Source organism: Mustela nivalis, assembly GCF_964662115.1.
Source record: "Mustela nivalis genome assembly, chromosome: 1".
Taxonomy (NCBI): domain Eukaryota; kingdom Metazoa; phylum Chordata; class Mammalia; order Carnivora; family Mustelidae; genus Mustela; species Mustela nivalis.
The window spans coordinates 2476721-2492577 of NC_139020.1; the positions used below are offsets into that span (position 1 = coordinate 2476721).

The 15857-nt window shown below is 47.1% G+C and overlaps 1 protein-coding gene across 9 annotated transcripts in view; it reads left to right on the forward strand.

Moving 5' to 3' along the window:
- HSF2BP (heat shock transcription factor 2 binding protein) overlaps positions 1 to 14654 on the forward strand; it is a 101629-nt gene extending 86975 nt beyond the window's left edge. For all 9 annotated transcript variants that reach the window (XM_082720957.1, XM_082720956.1, XM_082720959.1 and 6 more), the window contains one exon: positions 13923 to 14654. In XM_082720957.1, coding sequence (XP_082577083.1) covers positions 13923 to 14131 — 209 coding nt within the window. In that variant the 3' untranslated portion in view covers positions 14132 to 14654. The remainder of the gene's footprint in view (positions 1 to 13922) is intronic.
- The last annotated feature ends 1203 nt before the right edge of the window (positions 14655 to 15857 follow it).

The following is a 15857-nucleotide window of genomic DNA, read 5'->3' on the forward strand; positions in this document are numbered from 1 at the left end:
ATGATGAACGTGTGTGGAGAAAGGGAAGGGATAGTGAGGGGAGAGGTGGGCAAGGGGGTTCTCCGAGCTTCCTTCCTTCCTGTCGGGCAGCTGTGCCTGTCTCAGGGCTCCTTTCTAAGGAACCCAGGTCAGCACGTACCCGCTTCAGGGTCTGTGTTCAAAGAAACGCAATTAAGAATTCTTTATGCTTTTATTGAAATCTGGTTACATCCTGGCCTTCACAGTTTGAATTTTTCCCCAAATCCCTGCAGATAATAATAGGGAAGTTGCCGGCCACTGAGCCTGCGGCCAGCAGTCAGTCCTCCGGCCCAGCAACCGGCCCATGGGGTCGGTGGACCTGGCGGAGCCCAGCGGGTTATGGGCGTGACGCGTTCCTTAAGCCTGCCTGCAGGCACGGCTCCTTCCAGATGCTGCTGCAGGGGACAGATGTGGCCGTGTGAGCCGAGTGCTTCTCAGAGGCGTCTGTGACAGACACCAGTGACGGGAGAGCTCAGAACTGTGAAGGATGTCACCCAGGGAAGTCGCGGCTGACTTCGGATTTGCCGGTGGCTCTGCTCGCCCATTTCTCTCTCCCACATCCTCCGCACTCCGCGATGTGGACACGTTTACGAAGAGATCCGCATCCTGTTTCGGAGGAAGCTCGGTATGGGGCAGTGATTTCCTGTCCCTCTAAGTGCTCAGCAGGACTTCGTGAGAAGAAAACATCCCCAGAATGTCAGGAGGGGACTAACCGGGTAGAAATGTAGAAACAAGCCAAGCAGACTGTTACTTCATTTGTTTCGAGTTGCCAGAGCTTTAAGAACGAGATAATGCTTAGGAAAATCGCGCGGGCTCACTTGTCTGATTTTTAGGACGGGCAAAGTGACTCTGTGACCGTAGGAATCAGGACGTCGGTTGTGAAGGGCGGGGACTGACTGGAAGGGACAGGGCACGAGGGAGCTTTGTGCGGATAGAGGCGTTTTGTATCCCATCGGGATTATGGTTCAGACGGGTGTGTACACGTGTCAAAACCTTCTGAGCTGGGGACGCCTGGGTGGCTCAGTTGGTTGGACGGCTGCCTTCGGCTCGTCCCGGGATCGAGTCCTGCCTCGGGCTCCCGGCTCCACGGGGAGTCTGCTTCTCTCTCTGACCTTCTCCTCACTCATGCTCTCTCTCACGGTCTCTCTCTCAAATAAATAAGTAAAATCTTAAAAAAAAAAAAAAAAAAACCTTCTGCGTTGTACAGGTAAGATCTGTGCAGTTGATGCAAAATTTAACTTCATTTTGACAAAACCATCCAAGAAAAATGGGAGTTTTTTTCCACATAATTTTACACTCTGTAGTAATTGAGAAGCAGAGCTCATTGTACGTGTCCTTATTTTTATTCTTTTTGTTCTTTATTTTTTCTTGGTGTTCCAGGATTATTTCTTTTATCACTTTCCTCCTGTGTAGGGAGTATCCTTTAGCAGTTCTCTCTTCAGTTTATTCCTTCAGACTTAGACAAACTTCGCAGAAGAGGTGCCCATAAGATTGTACAAAGAAAGAAAAAAACATTGAAAGCTGTGTGAGAAAAATGGCACGCCAGCCGCGGGAGAAAAGTAATTCAGTGATACCTGCTTCCCTGATGTTAGCGCCTTCTGGAGCCACAGACGAGTCACTGACACAGGAGATCTGCGTCAGTGCCCTACTAGAGCCTCGTCTGTAGCTCTCATCAGAATCTTGACAATTTTCCTACTAATCTTCTTTCTCTGAAAACAGGTAGAACTCACAGACAATGAAATTCAGCTATTTACAGTGTACGATTCCGTCATTTTTAGTACGTTAACAGTTGTGCAAGCATGACATGGTCTATCTAATTTTAAAGCATTTTCATCACTACTAGAAATCTCCAGCCCATTAGCGGCCACTCCCGTTCTCTTCCCCCAGCGCCTGCAAACCGCGAATCTGCTTTCTCTGTCTATGCATCTCCTTTAATCTGGGCAATTCACGAAGCTGGAATTTTGTCATTTGTGAGTTTTTTCGTTGAGTGTGTTTTCACGGGTCGTCTGTGCTGCACTGTGTGTCAGTACATCCTTCTGCTGCCGCATAATGTTCTCCTGCGTGGATACACCACATGTTGTTTGTCCACTTGTCGTGTAATGGGCACTTGGGGGACCCCCATCCTCGGCCTGTGTTGCGGCTTGTGAAGTTAGCACTGGTGAGGTGCAGCGAAGCTGCCCAGATGGCCAGCAGTGGCTCACCAGCAGGCCACTGGAGGGATTGGAAAAGAGTCCTGGAGGGGCCTGTGAGGGCCGCATGGGGAGGGAGGGCAGAGTGCAGACACAGGGCAGCAGGACATGGGCTGGGTCGGGGTCTGTGGGTGAGTGCTCTGGGCTCCTGGGTGAGGGCTGGACAGAAGAGTGGGGCTCTGGGAAGTCCACGGGGCTCCATCGAAGACATACTTACGTCAGGGGAAGGTGCTGGGAGGTGGGGTGGGGCTGGTTCTCAGGGCTGCGGGAGAAGTCCTGCTGGGAATGGCATTTGCTTGTGACTCTCTGGGCTGTTTTCTAGGGCACCTGTGTGCTTGAACGCCTGCTGTCGGTTCCCAGTCCCTTCAGGCCACTTGACTGAACGGAAGGGACGGTGCAGCTGAGCTGTGGTCTCAGCGGGGACGTCACTGAGCAGGGCTGCGGTCTCAGCGGGGACGTCACTGAGCAGGGCTGCGGTCTCAGCGGGGACGTCACTGAGCGGGGCTGCGGCGAATGGTCCCAGATCCGTTTTTGTGTGGTGCCGCCTTGCTGTGAGAGTAGTCTGCTGGTGACAGAGTGTCTTAATTTTCTTTAATCTGAGGACGTCTGGTGTTCCTCTTCATTTCTGAAGGACATTTTCACTGGGTATAGGATTCTGGGTTGATGATTCTTTTCTTGTGACATGTGGGAAGTGTTGTGTCACTCTGTTCTGGTGCCTGTGGTTCCTGGTGAGGGATCCAATGTCATTGGATTGTTTTTCCTCTCATAGGCAACGTCTCAGTTCTCTCTTGCAGCTTTCAAGATTTATTTTCTTTGTTTTCAGTTTTCAGAAGTTGGGCTATGATGTGTCTCGGCATAGATTTCTTTTTGTGTGTGTGTGATTTTATTATTTTTTTCAGTGTTCCCAGAGTCATTGCTTACGCACCACACCCCGTGCTTCACGCAATGCATAGATTTCTTGAGGTCCATCCCAATTTGAGTTTGTTCAGCTTTTTAGATCAGTAGGTTTGTGTTCTGCTGAATAGGGTAAGACTCAGCTCTTGTTTCTTAGACTATTTTCCAGCCCTGCGATGAGACAGATGTTAGATCTTCTTTATGGTCCTACTGGACCCAGGGGCTCTGTGTTTTTTTCTCTCTGTTATTCAGGTTGGGTAATTTCTATGGTGCTATCTTCCAGTTCACTGATCTTTCCTCTGTCCGTCCCTCTTTCTCTGTCAAGTTTTTAATTTCACTTATTGTATGTTTCAGTTCTAATGTTTCCCCTTTGTTCTTCTTTATATCTTTGATTTCTTTGCTGAGATTTTTTTTTCCATTTGCTTCCAGCAGGTTACAATAGCTCATTTAATAACTTTTATATTGGCTGCTTAAAAACTCTCGTCCAATAATCTTCATATCTACATTGTTTTTGTGTTGGAGTCAGGTGAATGCCTTCTCTCACTCTGGTTGATTCACTCATCTCCCAACTTAGTAACTGAGCCATCTTAGGAATGTTTTCTGTCTCAAGTAATAAGTCTCCCGTGATTATTTTAAAAGATAAAGTGAGTAGTTAAAGCTCAGAATTTGCTGATCTGTGGCCTGAACAGACCTAAATTCTGTGTTATGTCCCTCCTGTAGAGTACATAAAGTGATTACCTTTCACTTCGTCTGTGTTTCCTCCCAACCGGATTCTCTCTTTCACGTGTGCTGGCCTTCCTGATTCTGTCTGTGTACCCATGCTGTCCTCTCTCTTCGTGTACTTCCTTGTTAGGCAGAGCATGTCCTGCCAGGTCTCCAGAGAATGGGTGTGTGGGAGACAAAGCTTCTGAGATAGTATGTGTTTGGATGATTTTTACTTTACCCTCACCTAAAATAGTCATAGTTTGGCTGGGTATAGAATCTCAGGTTAGAATTATTTTTTTAATTTCTGAATTTCTGAATTTTGAAGACTATTACTGTATCTTCTAGTGTGCAGTGTTGAGCAGTTTTGACTCCTAACTCTGTTTTTTCCTCTAGAAGCATATAGAATCTTCTGTTTCATTTTTTGAGCTGAAATTTTATGCTGATTTGACTGAGGTATTACATGTATATTTTATAATGTTGATAGAAACTAAAAGGGCCCCTTTCAGTTTAGAAACTTAGCTCTTTTAGTTCTAGTAATCTTTTTTCAATTATTTTGAATCATTGAGTCATTACTGAGTGATTTCCTTTCTTTGTTTACTCCGTTTTCTCTTTTTGGACTATCTGTTATTTGAATGTTGAGCCTCCTATTCTAGTCTTTTCTTCTGTTCTCTCTTTGTATTTTTTTAGTACCACTTTAAAAAAATTTTTTTTTTAAATTTCTTTTCAGTGTTCCAGAATTCATTGTTTATATACCACACCCAATGCTCCGTGCAGTACGTGCCCTCCTTAATACCCACCACCAGGCTCACCCAACCCCCACCTCCCTCCCCTCCAAAACCCTCAGTTTGTTTCTCAGAGTCCACAGTCTCGCATGGTTCATCTCCCCCTCCAATTTCCCCCAACTCACTTCTCCTCTCCATCTCCTAATGACCTCCGTGTTATTTCTTAAATGCTCCACAAGTAAGCAAGACCATATGATAGTTGACTCTCTCTGCTTGACTTATTTCACTCAGCATCATCTCCTCCAGGCCTGTCCATGTTGATACAAAAGGTGGGTTTCATCCTTTCTGATGGAGGCATCATACTCCATAGTGTAATGGACCACATCTTCTTTATCCATTTGTCTGTTGAAGGGCATCTCGGTTCTTTCCACAGTTTGGCGACCGTGGCCATTGCTGCTATGAACACTGGGGTACAGATGGCCCTTCTTTTCACTATATCTGCATCTTTGGGGTAAACACCCAGTAGTTAGCACCACTTTTAAGAGATTTCCACAATTGGGGCGCCTGGGTGGCTCAGTGGGTTAAGCTGCTGCCTTCGGCTCAGGTCATGATCTCAGGGTCCTTGGATCGAGTCCCGCATTGGGCTCTCTGCTCAGCAGGGAGCCTGCTTCCCTCTCTCTCTCTCTCTGCCTGCCTCTCCATCTACTTGTGATTTCTCTCTGTCAAATAAATAAATAAAATTAAAAAAAAAAAAAAAGAGATTTCCACAATTTTATTTTCCATCCTTCCTATTGAGATCTTCATCTCTACTATCATGCATTTAATTTCTAACTGCCTTTCTTTGAAATTAAAAAATATAACATCTCATTCTTGAATAATGGATGATATAACTTCTATCTCTTTGAGGAAGGTATTAATATTTTTTTAAATTTTTCTTCTCATTGCACACTCTTTTCTTTTCCCTCCTTTTGTTTCTGTTGAAAATGATGACCATCTTTTTCTCAGAGATCTGGTGATGTGCATTGTGTTCTCATGTTTAAGGGTGAGATTCATAGTACAACACCCATTCATGATAAAAACCCTCAACAAAGTAGGTCTAGAGGGAACTTACCCCAACATAATAAAGGCCATATATAAAAAACCCACAGCGAACATCATAGTGGGAAAGACTGGGAGCTTCCCCCCTGAGGTCAAGGTCAAGACAAGGATGTCAGGGGCGCCTGGGTGGCTCAGTGGGTTAAGCCGCTGCCTTCGGCTCAGGTCATGATCTCAGGGTCCTGGGATCGAGTCCCGCATCGGGCTCTCTGCTCAGCAGGGAGCCTGCTTCCTTCTCTCTCTCTCTCTGCCTGCCTCTCAGTGTACTTGTGATTTCTCTCTGTCAAATAAATAAATAAAATCTTTAAAAAAAAAAAAAAAAAAAAAAAAAAAAAAAGACAAGGATGTCTACTCTCATCACTTTTATTCAGCGTAGTGCTGGAAGTCCTCGCCACGGCAATCAGACAACACAAAGAAATAAAATCATGCAAATTGGTAAAGAAGAGGGAAGACGTTCACTATTTGCAGATGACATGATACGCTCTATAGAGAACCCCAAAGACTACTAAAAACACTATTGGACCTGATACATGAATTCAGTAAAGTCACAGGATACAAAAATCAGCAAAGAGAAACATGTTGCATTTGTATACACTAAAAACCAAGCAGCAGAAAGCGAAATTAAGAAAACAATCCCATTTACAGTTGTACCAAACATAATAAACTGCCTCGGAATAAACCTAACCAAGGAGGTGAACGATCCATACTCTGAAAACTATAAAGCAGGGATGAGAGCAATTGAAGGTGATGCAAAGGAAGGGGAAGACATTCCGTATTCATGGATCAGGAGAACAGATACTGTTAAAATGCCCATATACCCAATGAATCTGAGATCTGATGCAATCCCTATCAGAATGCATGTTTCACAGAACGAGAATACACAGTCCTTAAGTTTATATGGAACCATGAAAGACCCCAAATAGCCAAAGCAACCCTGAAAATGAAAAAGCAAAACAAAACTGGAGGTTTCACAATTCCAGACTTCAATTTATATTATAGAGTTGTAGTAATCAAAATAGTATGGTACTGGCACAAAAAGAGACACACAGACCAATGGAACAGAAATAAACCCACAATTATATGGTCAATTAATCTTTGACGAAGGAGGAAAGAATATGCAATAGGAAAAAGACAATTTCTTCAACAAATGGTGTTGGGAAAAGTGGACAGCTACACGCAGAGGAATGAAACTAGACCACTTTCTTATACCACACACAAAAATAAATTCAAAATATATTAAAGACCTAAATGTGAGACCTGAAAACATAGAAATCCTAGAGGAGAACACATGCAGTACTTTCTCTAACATCACCCATAGCAACATTTTTCTAGATCTATCTCCTGAAGCAAGGGAAATAAAAACAAAAATAAATAAAATAAATTTTGTCTTCAAGAAAAAAAAAATTTCTGCACAGCCAAGGAAACATCAATAAAACTGAGAAACAACTTACAGAATCGGAGAAGACGTTTGCAAATGACCTATCCAACGAAGGGTTGGTATGCAAAATACATAAAGACTTGATGCAACCCAACACGGAGACCCCAGATAATCCAATTTAAAAAATGGCTGGGGGCTCCTGGGTGGCTCAGTGGGTCAGGACTCTGCCTGCGTCTCAGGTCATGATCCCAGCTTCCTGGGGTCGAGCCCCATATCGGGCTCCCTGTTCGGCGGGAGGCCTGCTTCTCCCTCTCCCACTCCTCCTCCTTGTGCTCCCTCTCTCGCTGTGTCTCTCTCTGTCAGATAAATAAATAAAATCTTTAAAAAATGGCCAGAAGACCTGAACGGGCAGTTCTCCAAAGAAGACATTGAAACGGCTAAAAGACAAATGAAAAGTTGCTTAACATCACTCATCGGCAGAGAAATGGAGATCCAAACCACAGTGAGATCCCACTTCACACCCGCCAGGATGACAAAAATCAACAACACGAGAAACGACAGGTGTCGGTGAGGATGCGGAGAAAGGGGAGCCTCGCGCACTGTTGGTGGGAATGCGGGCTGGCGCAGCTGCTCTGGGAAACGGTACACAGTGTCCTCAAAAGGTTAAACAGAGCTGCCCTGTGACCCGGTATTTGCAGTACTGGATATTTACTCCAAAATATAAGAGCACTAATTCAAAGGGATATGGACACCCCTATGTGAGAGCGCTATGACTTACAGTGGCCAAACTGGGGAAGCAGCCCAGGTGTCCAGTGACTGATGAACGGATAAAGATGTGGGGCGTGTGTGTGTATGTGTGTGACACGTATACATACATTTATATATATACATGTATATAAAGTGGAATATCACTCAGCCACCAAAAAGCATGAAGTCTTGCCACGTTGAATGCTGTAGATGGAGTTACAGATGGTACCGTGCTAACCAAAAGGAGTCCGAGAAAGACAAACGCCGTATGATTTCCCTCGTGCGGGATTTAAGAACCAGAAACGAGACACACGAGCAAGGGATAAAAAAGCAGCAAATCAAGAAACAGACCCTTCCCTGAACAATCTGACGGCCAGCAGAGGGGAGGGGGGCGGCGGGACGGGTGAGATGGGCGGTGGGGATTCCAGAGTGTGCATGAGGTGGTGAGTACCGCGCAGGAGGGCTGGGTCGCTGCACGGTGCGCCCGAAACGAGCACAGCACCGTGCGTCACCTCCGCTAGAGGGGACCGTGGGAGCGGATTCTGCCGCCGGACGCCCCGCTTGGGGTGCGGTCGGGAGCTGGACCGCGGTGAGAGCTGGCGCAGCCGCTCCCCGGGAACCCATGGGCCGGCACCGTTCACGCTTTCTCAGACTGGCCACAGAGGACTCATGTAGTCTCCTGTCTGCAGGGCAGAGGCCTACGGACTCTGGAAACACAGTAGGGAGGACGGGGTGTCTTCGAATTTATGGGTATGTTTTTGCAGAATTCATGTGCTCTCCAGAGAGAGCATCCTCCTGCACTTGTGCCTGACCCTGCCCCAGACATTGTTTAGAAAGTAGATAACCAGGGGCGCCTGGGTGGCTCAGGGGGTTAAAGCCTCTGCCTTCAGCTCAGGTCATGATCCCAGGGTCCTGGGATTGAGCCCCGCATCTGCTCAGCAGGGAGCCTGCTTCCTCCTCTCTCTCTGTTTGGCTCTCTCTGCCTACTTGTGATCTCTCTCTGTCAAGTAAATAAAATCTTTAGAAAATATGTATAGATAGATAGATAGATGACCAGTCCTTGAGGGAAAAAAGCAATTGCTTAGGGGAAGGGAGTAAGGAAGAGGGTCCAGAAATGTGATTTTTTCCCCTTTTTAAAGGTCAGTGTTACTGAGTTATAATTTTACGTGGGGTGAAATCCACTTACCAGTACAGAGTTCCAAGAGTTGCGACCTACGCGTCGCATACATGTAAACTGAAGTTAATACCCAGGACGGTTTCATCTCTGCAGAGTATTCTCCGTGCCACGGTGGGGTCACCCCTCCTCACTCCCAGGCCTTGGCAGCCGCAGGTCTCTCTCTTCTCTTCTCCTGCGGCTTTGACATGTCCAGGGGCGCACATGCGCCGTCGTGACGGGTGCAGATTTTAGAGTCCAGCTTAGTCTCGGCATAATTCGAGATTGATCATGTTTTTGTGTGTATCAGTTGTTAATTTATTTTATTGCTATTTACATTTTTACTCTATGGAGATGCCATGGTCTCTTTTTATCTGTTCATCAGTTGAAAGATGTTTGGGTTATTTCCAGATTTTCTCAACGATGAGTAAAGACACTGTGAGTAAAATATTTGAAGATATATTTAACCAAAGTAGATACATGAATGGGAAGTGAGCACGTGAAAAGATGTGTCTTTTCCAATATTTTGACAATTCTTATTGGGTGGTTTGTTATATTATTAGTAATTATTGAGTATTTTTGAGTTTATACTCTGTATTCAGTTGTTTTTAATAAATCAGGTACATGTTTTACAAGTATTTTCTTCTGGCCTACTGGTTCATCTCTTCATTTCCTAACTATATCTTTGGAAGAGCAGATGTTTTTAATTTTGATAGCGCTTACTCATTTTTTTCTTCTATGGATTGTGCTTTTGGTTTTATATCTGAGAAATTCTTACCAAACTCAAGATTACAAAGATTTTCTCTTGTTTTCTTCAGAAGTTCTTGGTGTTTTAGGTTTTACCTTTAAGTCTATTGTTAATTTTCATGTAAGTTTTGTATGTGAGGCAAGGGTATGTATTCAAGTTTTCTGTTTTTACCTATGAGTGTTCAATTTTTTCCAGCACTGATTGTTGAAAAGGCTATTATTTTTCAAATTAATTAATTTTTTTTTATGGTGCAAAAGGTGCTTTAATTATAGCACAGGTCCATAGACTAGAAGACTTGCACTGGGTTTGGTGAGGAGCATCTGATTATACATACTTTTAAGTTTGTGGAGGGAGGGGCGGGGGTAGAGGTAATGTAAATTTCTAAGGAATTTCTTTCTGTTTGCTGAAAGTGGGGAGTGCTAGTTCGTGAAGGTCTGGCTATATTTGTCAAGATAAGGTTGTATTTAGTCTTTGATGAAATATCTACATTAAGACAGCCATGAGTTACTTGAGGAATCTTTTTTTTTTTTTAAGATTTTATTTATTCATGAGAGAGAGAGAGAGAGAGATCACAAGTAGGCAGAGAGGGGCGAAGCAGGCTCCCCGCTGAGCAGAGAGCCCAATGTGGGACTCGATCCCAGGACCCCGAGATCATGACCTGAGCCAGAAGCAGGGGCTTTAACCCACTGAGCCACGCAGGCGCCCCTCCTTTTAAATTAATTAATTTAAGTAATCTCTGCATCTAGCATGGGGCTTGAACTCACAACCCCGAGATCAAAATTCCTACTCTCTACTAACGGAACCAAGACAGGTAACCTGAAAAGGCTATTTTTTTTTAATTAAATGCATTTCTTAAAAAGAATATAAAATGCCATTTATATGTTTGTTGAGATTTTATAAAACTGTGGTGTGGTCCAGTGTTTTCTAATCCTGTTTCTTCTTTCTTTCTTTCTTTTTTTAAGATTTTATTTATTTGAGAGAGAGAGCATGATGGGGGAGAGGTCAGAGGGAGTGGCAGACTCCCCGCCGAGCAGGGAGCCACATGGGGGACTCGATCCTGGGACTACAAGATCGTGACCTGAGCTGAAGGCTGTGGGCCAACCAACGAGCCCCTCAGGCTAATCCTGTTTCATTTATCTCTGATTGTCCCTTCCCGGGTATCACACTGTCTTGGTAACTCTTAAGTCTTGAAATCAAGTACTCTGAGTCTTTCACTGTTTTTCTAAACTGTTTTGGCTGTCCTAATTCCTTTCCTTTTCCAAAGAAATTTGAGAATTAGTTTGTTGATTCTACAAACAAGCTTCCTGGGACTCTGGCCGGGAGTGCGGGAGTGCGCTGGGTGTGGATCACTGGGCGGGTTGACACAACAGTGTCAGGTCCTCTGGTCCATAAGCACGTTCTCTCTCTCCGTTTACTTACGTCGTCATTAATTTCTTAACATCGGTGTTTTATGGTTTTTAGCATACAGATCTTGCACATATTTTGTGAGATCTATACCTAAATGTATTATGTTTTTGGTGCTATTGTGAATGATAGTCTTTTTAAAAAATTCTGTTTCCAAAGTATTGTTACTGATACGTGGATATAGTTGGTCATCGCGGGCTGACCTTGCTCAACTCAAGTGTTCAGGGCTTCTGTGTTTTTACGGATTTTCTTTTCCTTACTTTTTAAAATCAATAATGGGAATAACATTCAAGTTTTTAGCTCTAACTGAGAATCGATTTGCCCATAGAGTTCTATCCTATTTTGCTGTGTCTTTTGAAGCTCTGTCATTCGGTACACCCATACCTGATTGAGACTTTTCTGTCTTCTTGGTGTGTGACCGCTCTGTAATTAGGCAGTGTTACCCCGTGGTCCTGGTAACATTTCCTGTTCTGAAGTCTAGTTTATTTGGCAATAATATAGGCTCTATAGCCTTCTTTTAAGTAGTGTTTGGCGTATTTTATTTTTATTATTTTTTTTTAAAGATTTTATTTACTTATTTGACAGAGAGATAGAGTACAAGCAAGCAGAGAAGCAGGCAGAGAGAGAGGATGGGAAGCAGGCTCCCCGATGAGCAGAGAGCCTGATGTGGGGTTTGATCCCAGGATCCTGGGATCATGACCTGAGCCGAAGGCAGAGGCTTTAACCCACTGAGCCACCCAGGTGCCCCTGTTTGGCGTATTTTAAGTATTTGTTTTTAATTTTAACCTCTGTCTTTGTATTTATCTTGAGTGTCGTGTGAGCAATATATAGTGAAGTCTTGCTGTTTTGTGCATCCTCCGGCTTCTAATCGGTGTTTTTTTTAGAATTTTTATTTCTTTTCAGTGTCATTGGTGTGTTGATACTATTTGCATTTAATGTTTGGAGAAAAATAGAAAAATATCTCTAGTTTCTTTTTTCCTCTTTTTTTGTTCACTGTTAGATTATTTTAATATTCTATTTTATAGTACTGTTGGCTTATCATTTATGCTTTAAACACTTTTTTTATGACTTGCCCTAGGTCTACATTACAATCAGATGCGCTCTAGGAACGTACATCAGTGTTTTCCATCTATGAATCCTGTTTGGTTCAGATTCGTTTTCTAGTGGGTCATGTCTGGGTCTGGCCCTGGATTACTTCGTCACTCCATCGTGGGCCTTTTGTTTCCCTTGCTTTGTCGTAATTCTGATTCGATGTTGGACATTTGTGTGCAGAGCAAAAGAGCAGACTTTTTCTGTAACGGGCCGAGTAGTAAACATCTTCCGGGCCATGTGTGGTTTCTGCTGCGCATTCTTCTCCCCCCCCTTTTTAAAAAAGTGTCCCTTTAAAATGTGAAAATCACTCTTTGCTCACAGCCTGTACAGAAATGGCTCGTGGGCGGCACTTGGTCTCGGGGCCGCAGTGAGCCGGCCTGTCTGCAGCAGGGGTGAGGTCAGCGCGGCCGTGGACTGTCTGCAGCAGGGGTGAGGTCAGCGCGGCCGTGGACTGTCTGCAGCAGGGGTGAGGTCAGCGCGGCCGTGGTCGTGGCCGTGCAGCCTCTCCTGCTGGGCTGTCGGTGTGCGGGGAGATGGGTGTGGGTTTTGTTCTCGCCTTCTGTGCACAGCGGGCGTCCAAGTCTCCTCTCTTCCTCCTGCGGGGTGAGGCGAGAGCTGGGCTGCCCGAATGTCTTCCTCGGCACCCGCTCCCCCTGCGTGGCTGGCCCTCCCCTTGCGCCTGTGTTCAGGAGTCACCTTCCTTCCTCTCGCTCCTTTCCCGGCGGTGACGGCTGTCACTGGCTGCTGGGAGTTTGCTGCACTGATGCTGGGGACAAGGGGAGTTCTTTGTTTTGGGTGAACTCCTGTCCATCTGCGACCGGGTGCTGGGGCCTTCCCAGCGATCCTCCTCCCTGTGGCAGCCACTCTCCGCTGCGGGTCTCTGGGGGGAGTTGCCATGTCCTCCCCCAGAGTAGGAGGACTCAAATGGTCCAGGCCCAGGACGTCCCGCCCTCCGTCCTGGATGGAGCGCTGCCGTCTTCACTGGGCCCTGGAGGCCCGGCTCAGCGCGGGGCCTGCGGCAGCGTCCACACGCAGCAGCTCTCACCACGGACTTCCCGAGTCTGCTCTTGTGATCCACTCACTTGTTCAAAGAGTTAAGCATAGCGCTAAGAAAGAGGGGTTGATTTTGAGCCTGGTTCCCATCACAGCATCTGGCTCAGAGTGGACGGACGGCACACTGAGGCTTCCCGGTCGGCAGGCGCGAGGAGCAGGACAGCCGGAGCCTCCTGGTTACGGCTGTGGCTCCGCGCCGGGCTGTTCACGCCCAGCCGTGCTGCGGCGATGCTGTGGCGCGTGCCCGCCACTAAGTTCCCAGACTCGAGAGAGCCTTCCTCGGGAACAAGGCGGCACTGTGTGTCCTGCCGCCCATGACTCTGGGGGCCCTGGGGGCCCCAGGGAGCTGCTGCGCCTGTGTGGGGCTCGGGGAGACCAATGTGCTCCAAGTACAGACGGGGCAGTACCTCTTCCACAGTCTTCCGTGGGTGCAGCCGCGCCAGCTCTGCTAGCAACTCGGCAGCAGGAAGGCACTCTTATTTTTAGTTCCGCATCTTCAGACTATCCGAGTGCGAGTGGTATTGAGGATGGACATCACTAAATCGATGGTCATTGAGTTCTGTTGTGTCGCTCTTAGGCGCTAAGCCTTTAGCTTAAGAAGTGACAGTGTCTCGGTCAGCTGGTGGTCACAGAGCCATCAGACTTGTCGTTCCGAAAGGCCGATAGACTTCGCCAGTTCCTGCAGAGTCTCATTCTAACCAGAAGCGTTCCCTCTCTCCCCCAGACCCGGACACAGAGGTGTGTCTCCACGCGCTGCGACTCGTCCAGTCTGTGGTCCTGGAGCCGGAAGTCTTCTCCAAGTCGGCCTCTGAGTTCCGGAGCTCCCTGCCCCTGCAGCGCATCGTGGCCATGGCCAAGAGCCGCAACCCGCACCTGCAGACCGTGGCCCAGGAGCTCCTGGAGGACCTTCGCGCCCTGGAGCGTGACGCGTAGGAGCGCTCGGTGTGTCCCTTCCCCTCCCCCAGGCCCCCACTTTGTGTTCCGAAACCGTCACCGTGCGTTATAGACGGTAGAATGTGAGTGACTCGAGAGGGACGTGAATGCGTATGTATCCACACCACTTCCTCCTGCAAGCGAGAGTGCCTGTGGGCAGCTGCTTGACCCGGCCAGGGGGCAGCTGTGGAAGATCCATCCTTCCGGCCGGCGAGGCCCACGCCCAGGACCTGGAGGAGGGCCGTCTTTGAGCGGCTCCCGCTGCTCAGGGGACTTCCCGAGACCTCTGGGTTCCCCTGCACGAAGGGGATGAAATAGTCACGTGCCCCGCTGGTCAGCATTTTCCTGAGATACATGTTTTGAAAAACAATTCATTCTCTCTCTAGTAGTGATAATTGATTCCCTAAAATGCAAGTTCACCTTTAAGCCTTTCGGTGAACTTGCTAGTTCAGGTGACATTGGACGTTTCAGTTCTGTTTTTTGTGCCTGTTTTACTTTTGAATAAAGAAAGCCAGAAGAGTCACTGGTGTGCACGACTCCTGTGTTCTGAAACACTGTACGCTTGCTATCAGGAAGTCGCTTATTGTGATGCAGATACTTGGTCGGTGGGAAACACAGTCCTTACGCTGTTCTGGGCATTTGTACACTCAGAAGTTCCACTTTCCATACAGGAGAGATCAGGAAAAGGGGCCTCCCAACGAGCGCCCAGACCGCTGGATGAGTTCTTCAGATGATGTCTGCCGGGGTGTCCTAGGGTGCCCCCAGCGCGCAGATCCTTCTCAGCTGCGCCTGGGCCGCTGGCAGAGCAATGGAAGCCGGCGCGTGGAGAGGGGACGTTCCATCCGGGTCACCCTGGAGTGTCACATCCGGAAGCTCGTTTGCTCCTTTCTTGGGCTGCTTCCCTCGTAGAGATGCTGCGGGCGCTTGGGCTCGGGGTACCTCTTGGGGAGAAGGCACGTGCCACAGCCCCGGTGCTAGGAGCCTCGTCCGCGTCTGTAAGCTGCGTCTGCTGTGTGGTGTGCCCCGAGAGCCTCATCTTTCTAGCCAGGGTTGGGGAGGACAGCGCGGGTAGAGTCTCAGGGGCCAGCAGACCGGGGAACGCCGTCAGGTCTGCGGAGCCGGAAAGCCGTGCCGGGAGGTGGCTTGAGACCCGTGGGTGCAGAAGTCGGTGCATCTGTGTGTGCTGGCTCGGGAGGCCTGACCGCTGGTGGGTAAAATTGAGGACACTGTGTGTTTGGACTCTTTCTAGCATGGAATTTTCTGTTGGGGTGTTTGTTAGGGTAATGGGAATAAACCCGTGTAATTCGCTTGTGCTGCCTCTAGAACGCAGGGTCTTTTCTTGCCAAAGATGGGATCGCAGCGCAGAGGGACGCGGAACTGGGCCAAAGCCCAAGTTTTGTGTAGTTTTGCTAATTAGTAGATGGATGTGATAAAGAAGGGTGCTTCTCCTCCTCCTAGTTATGGAGCGCAGTAGAGATAGCAAGATCCTCCTGGAAGCTCCTTCAGGAAGAAACGAAGGCATATGTTTCGAGCATGTATCTCCGGAAAAGTACTTACGGCCGGTTTTAAGGAATGGCTTAGCCTTTCTAATATTTCTGTGTTTCACATGAAGGTCAAGGAGACACTTGAGTTCGGGCGAATTATGACCAAAAAAGCATGTGCTTGGCAGTGTTTGGGGTGTCTTGTAAATTTAAAATCAGAAATAAAGGCAGGAAAATGGTACATT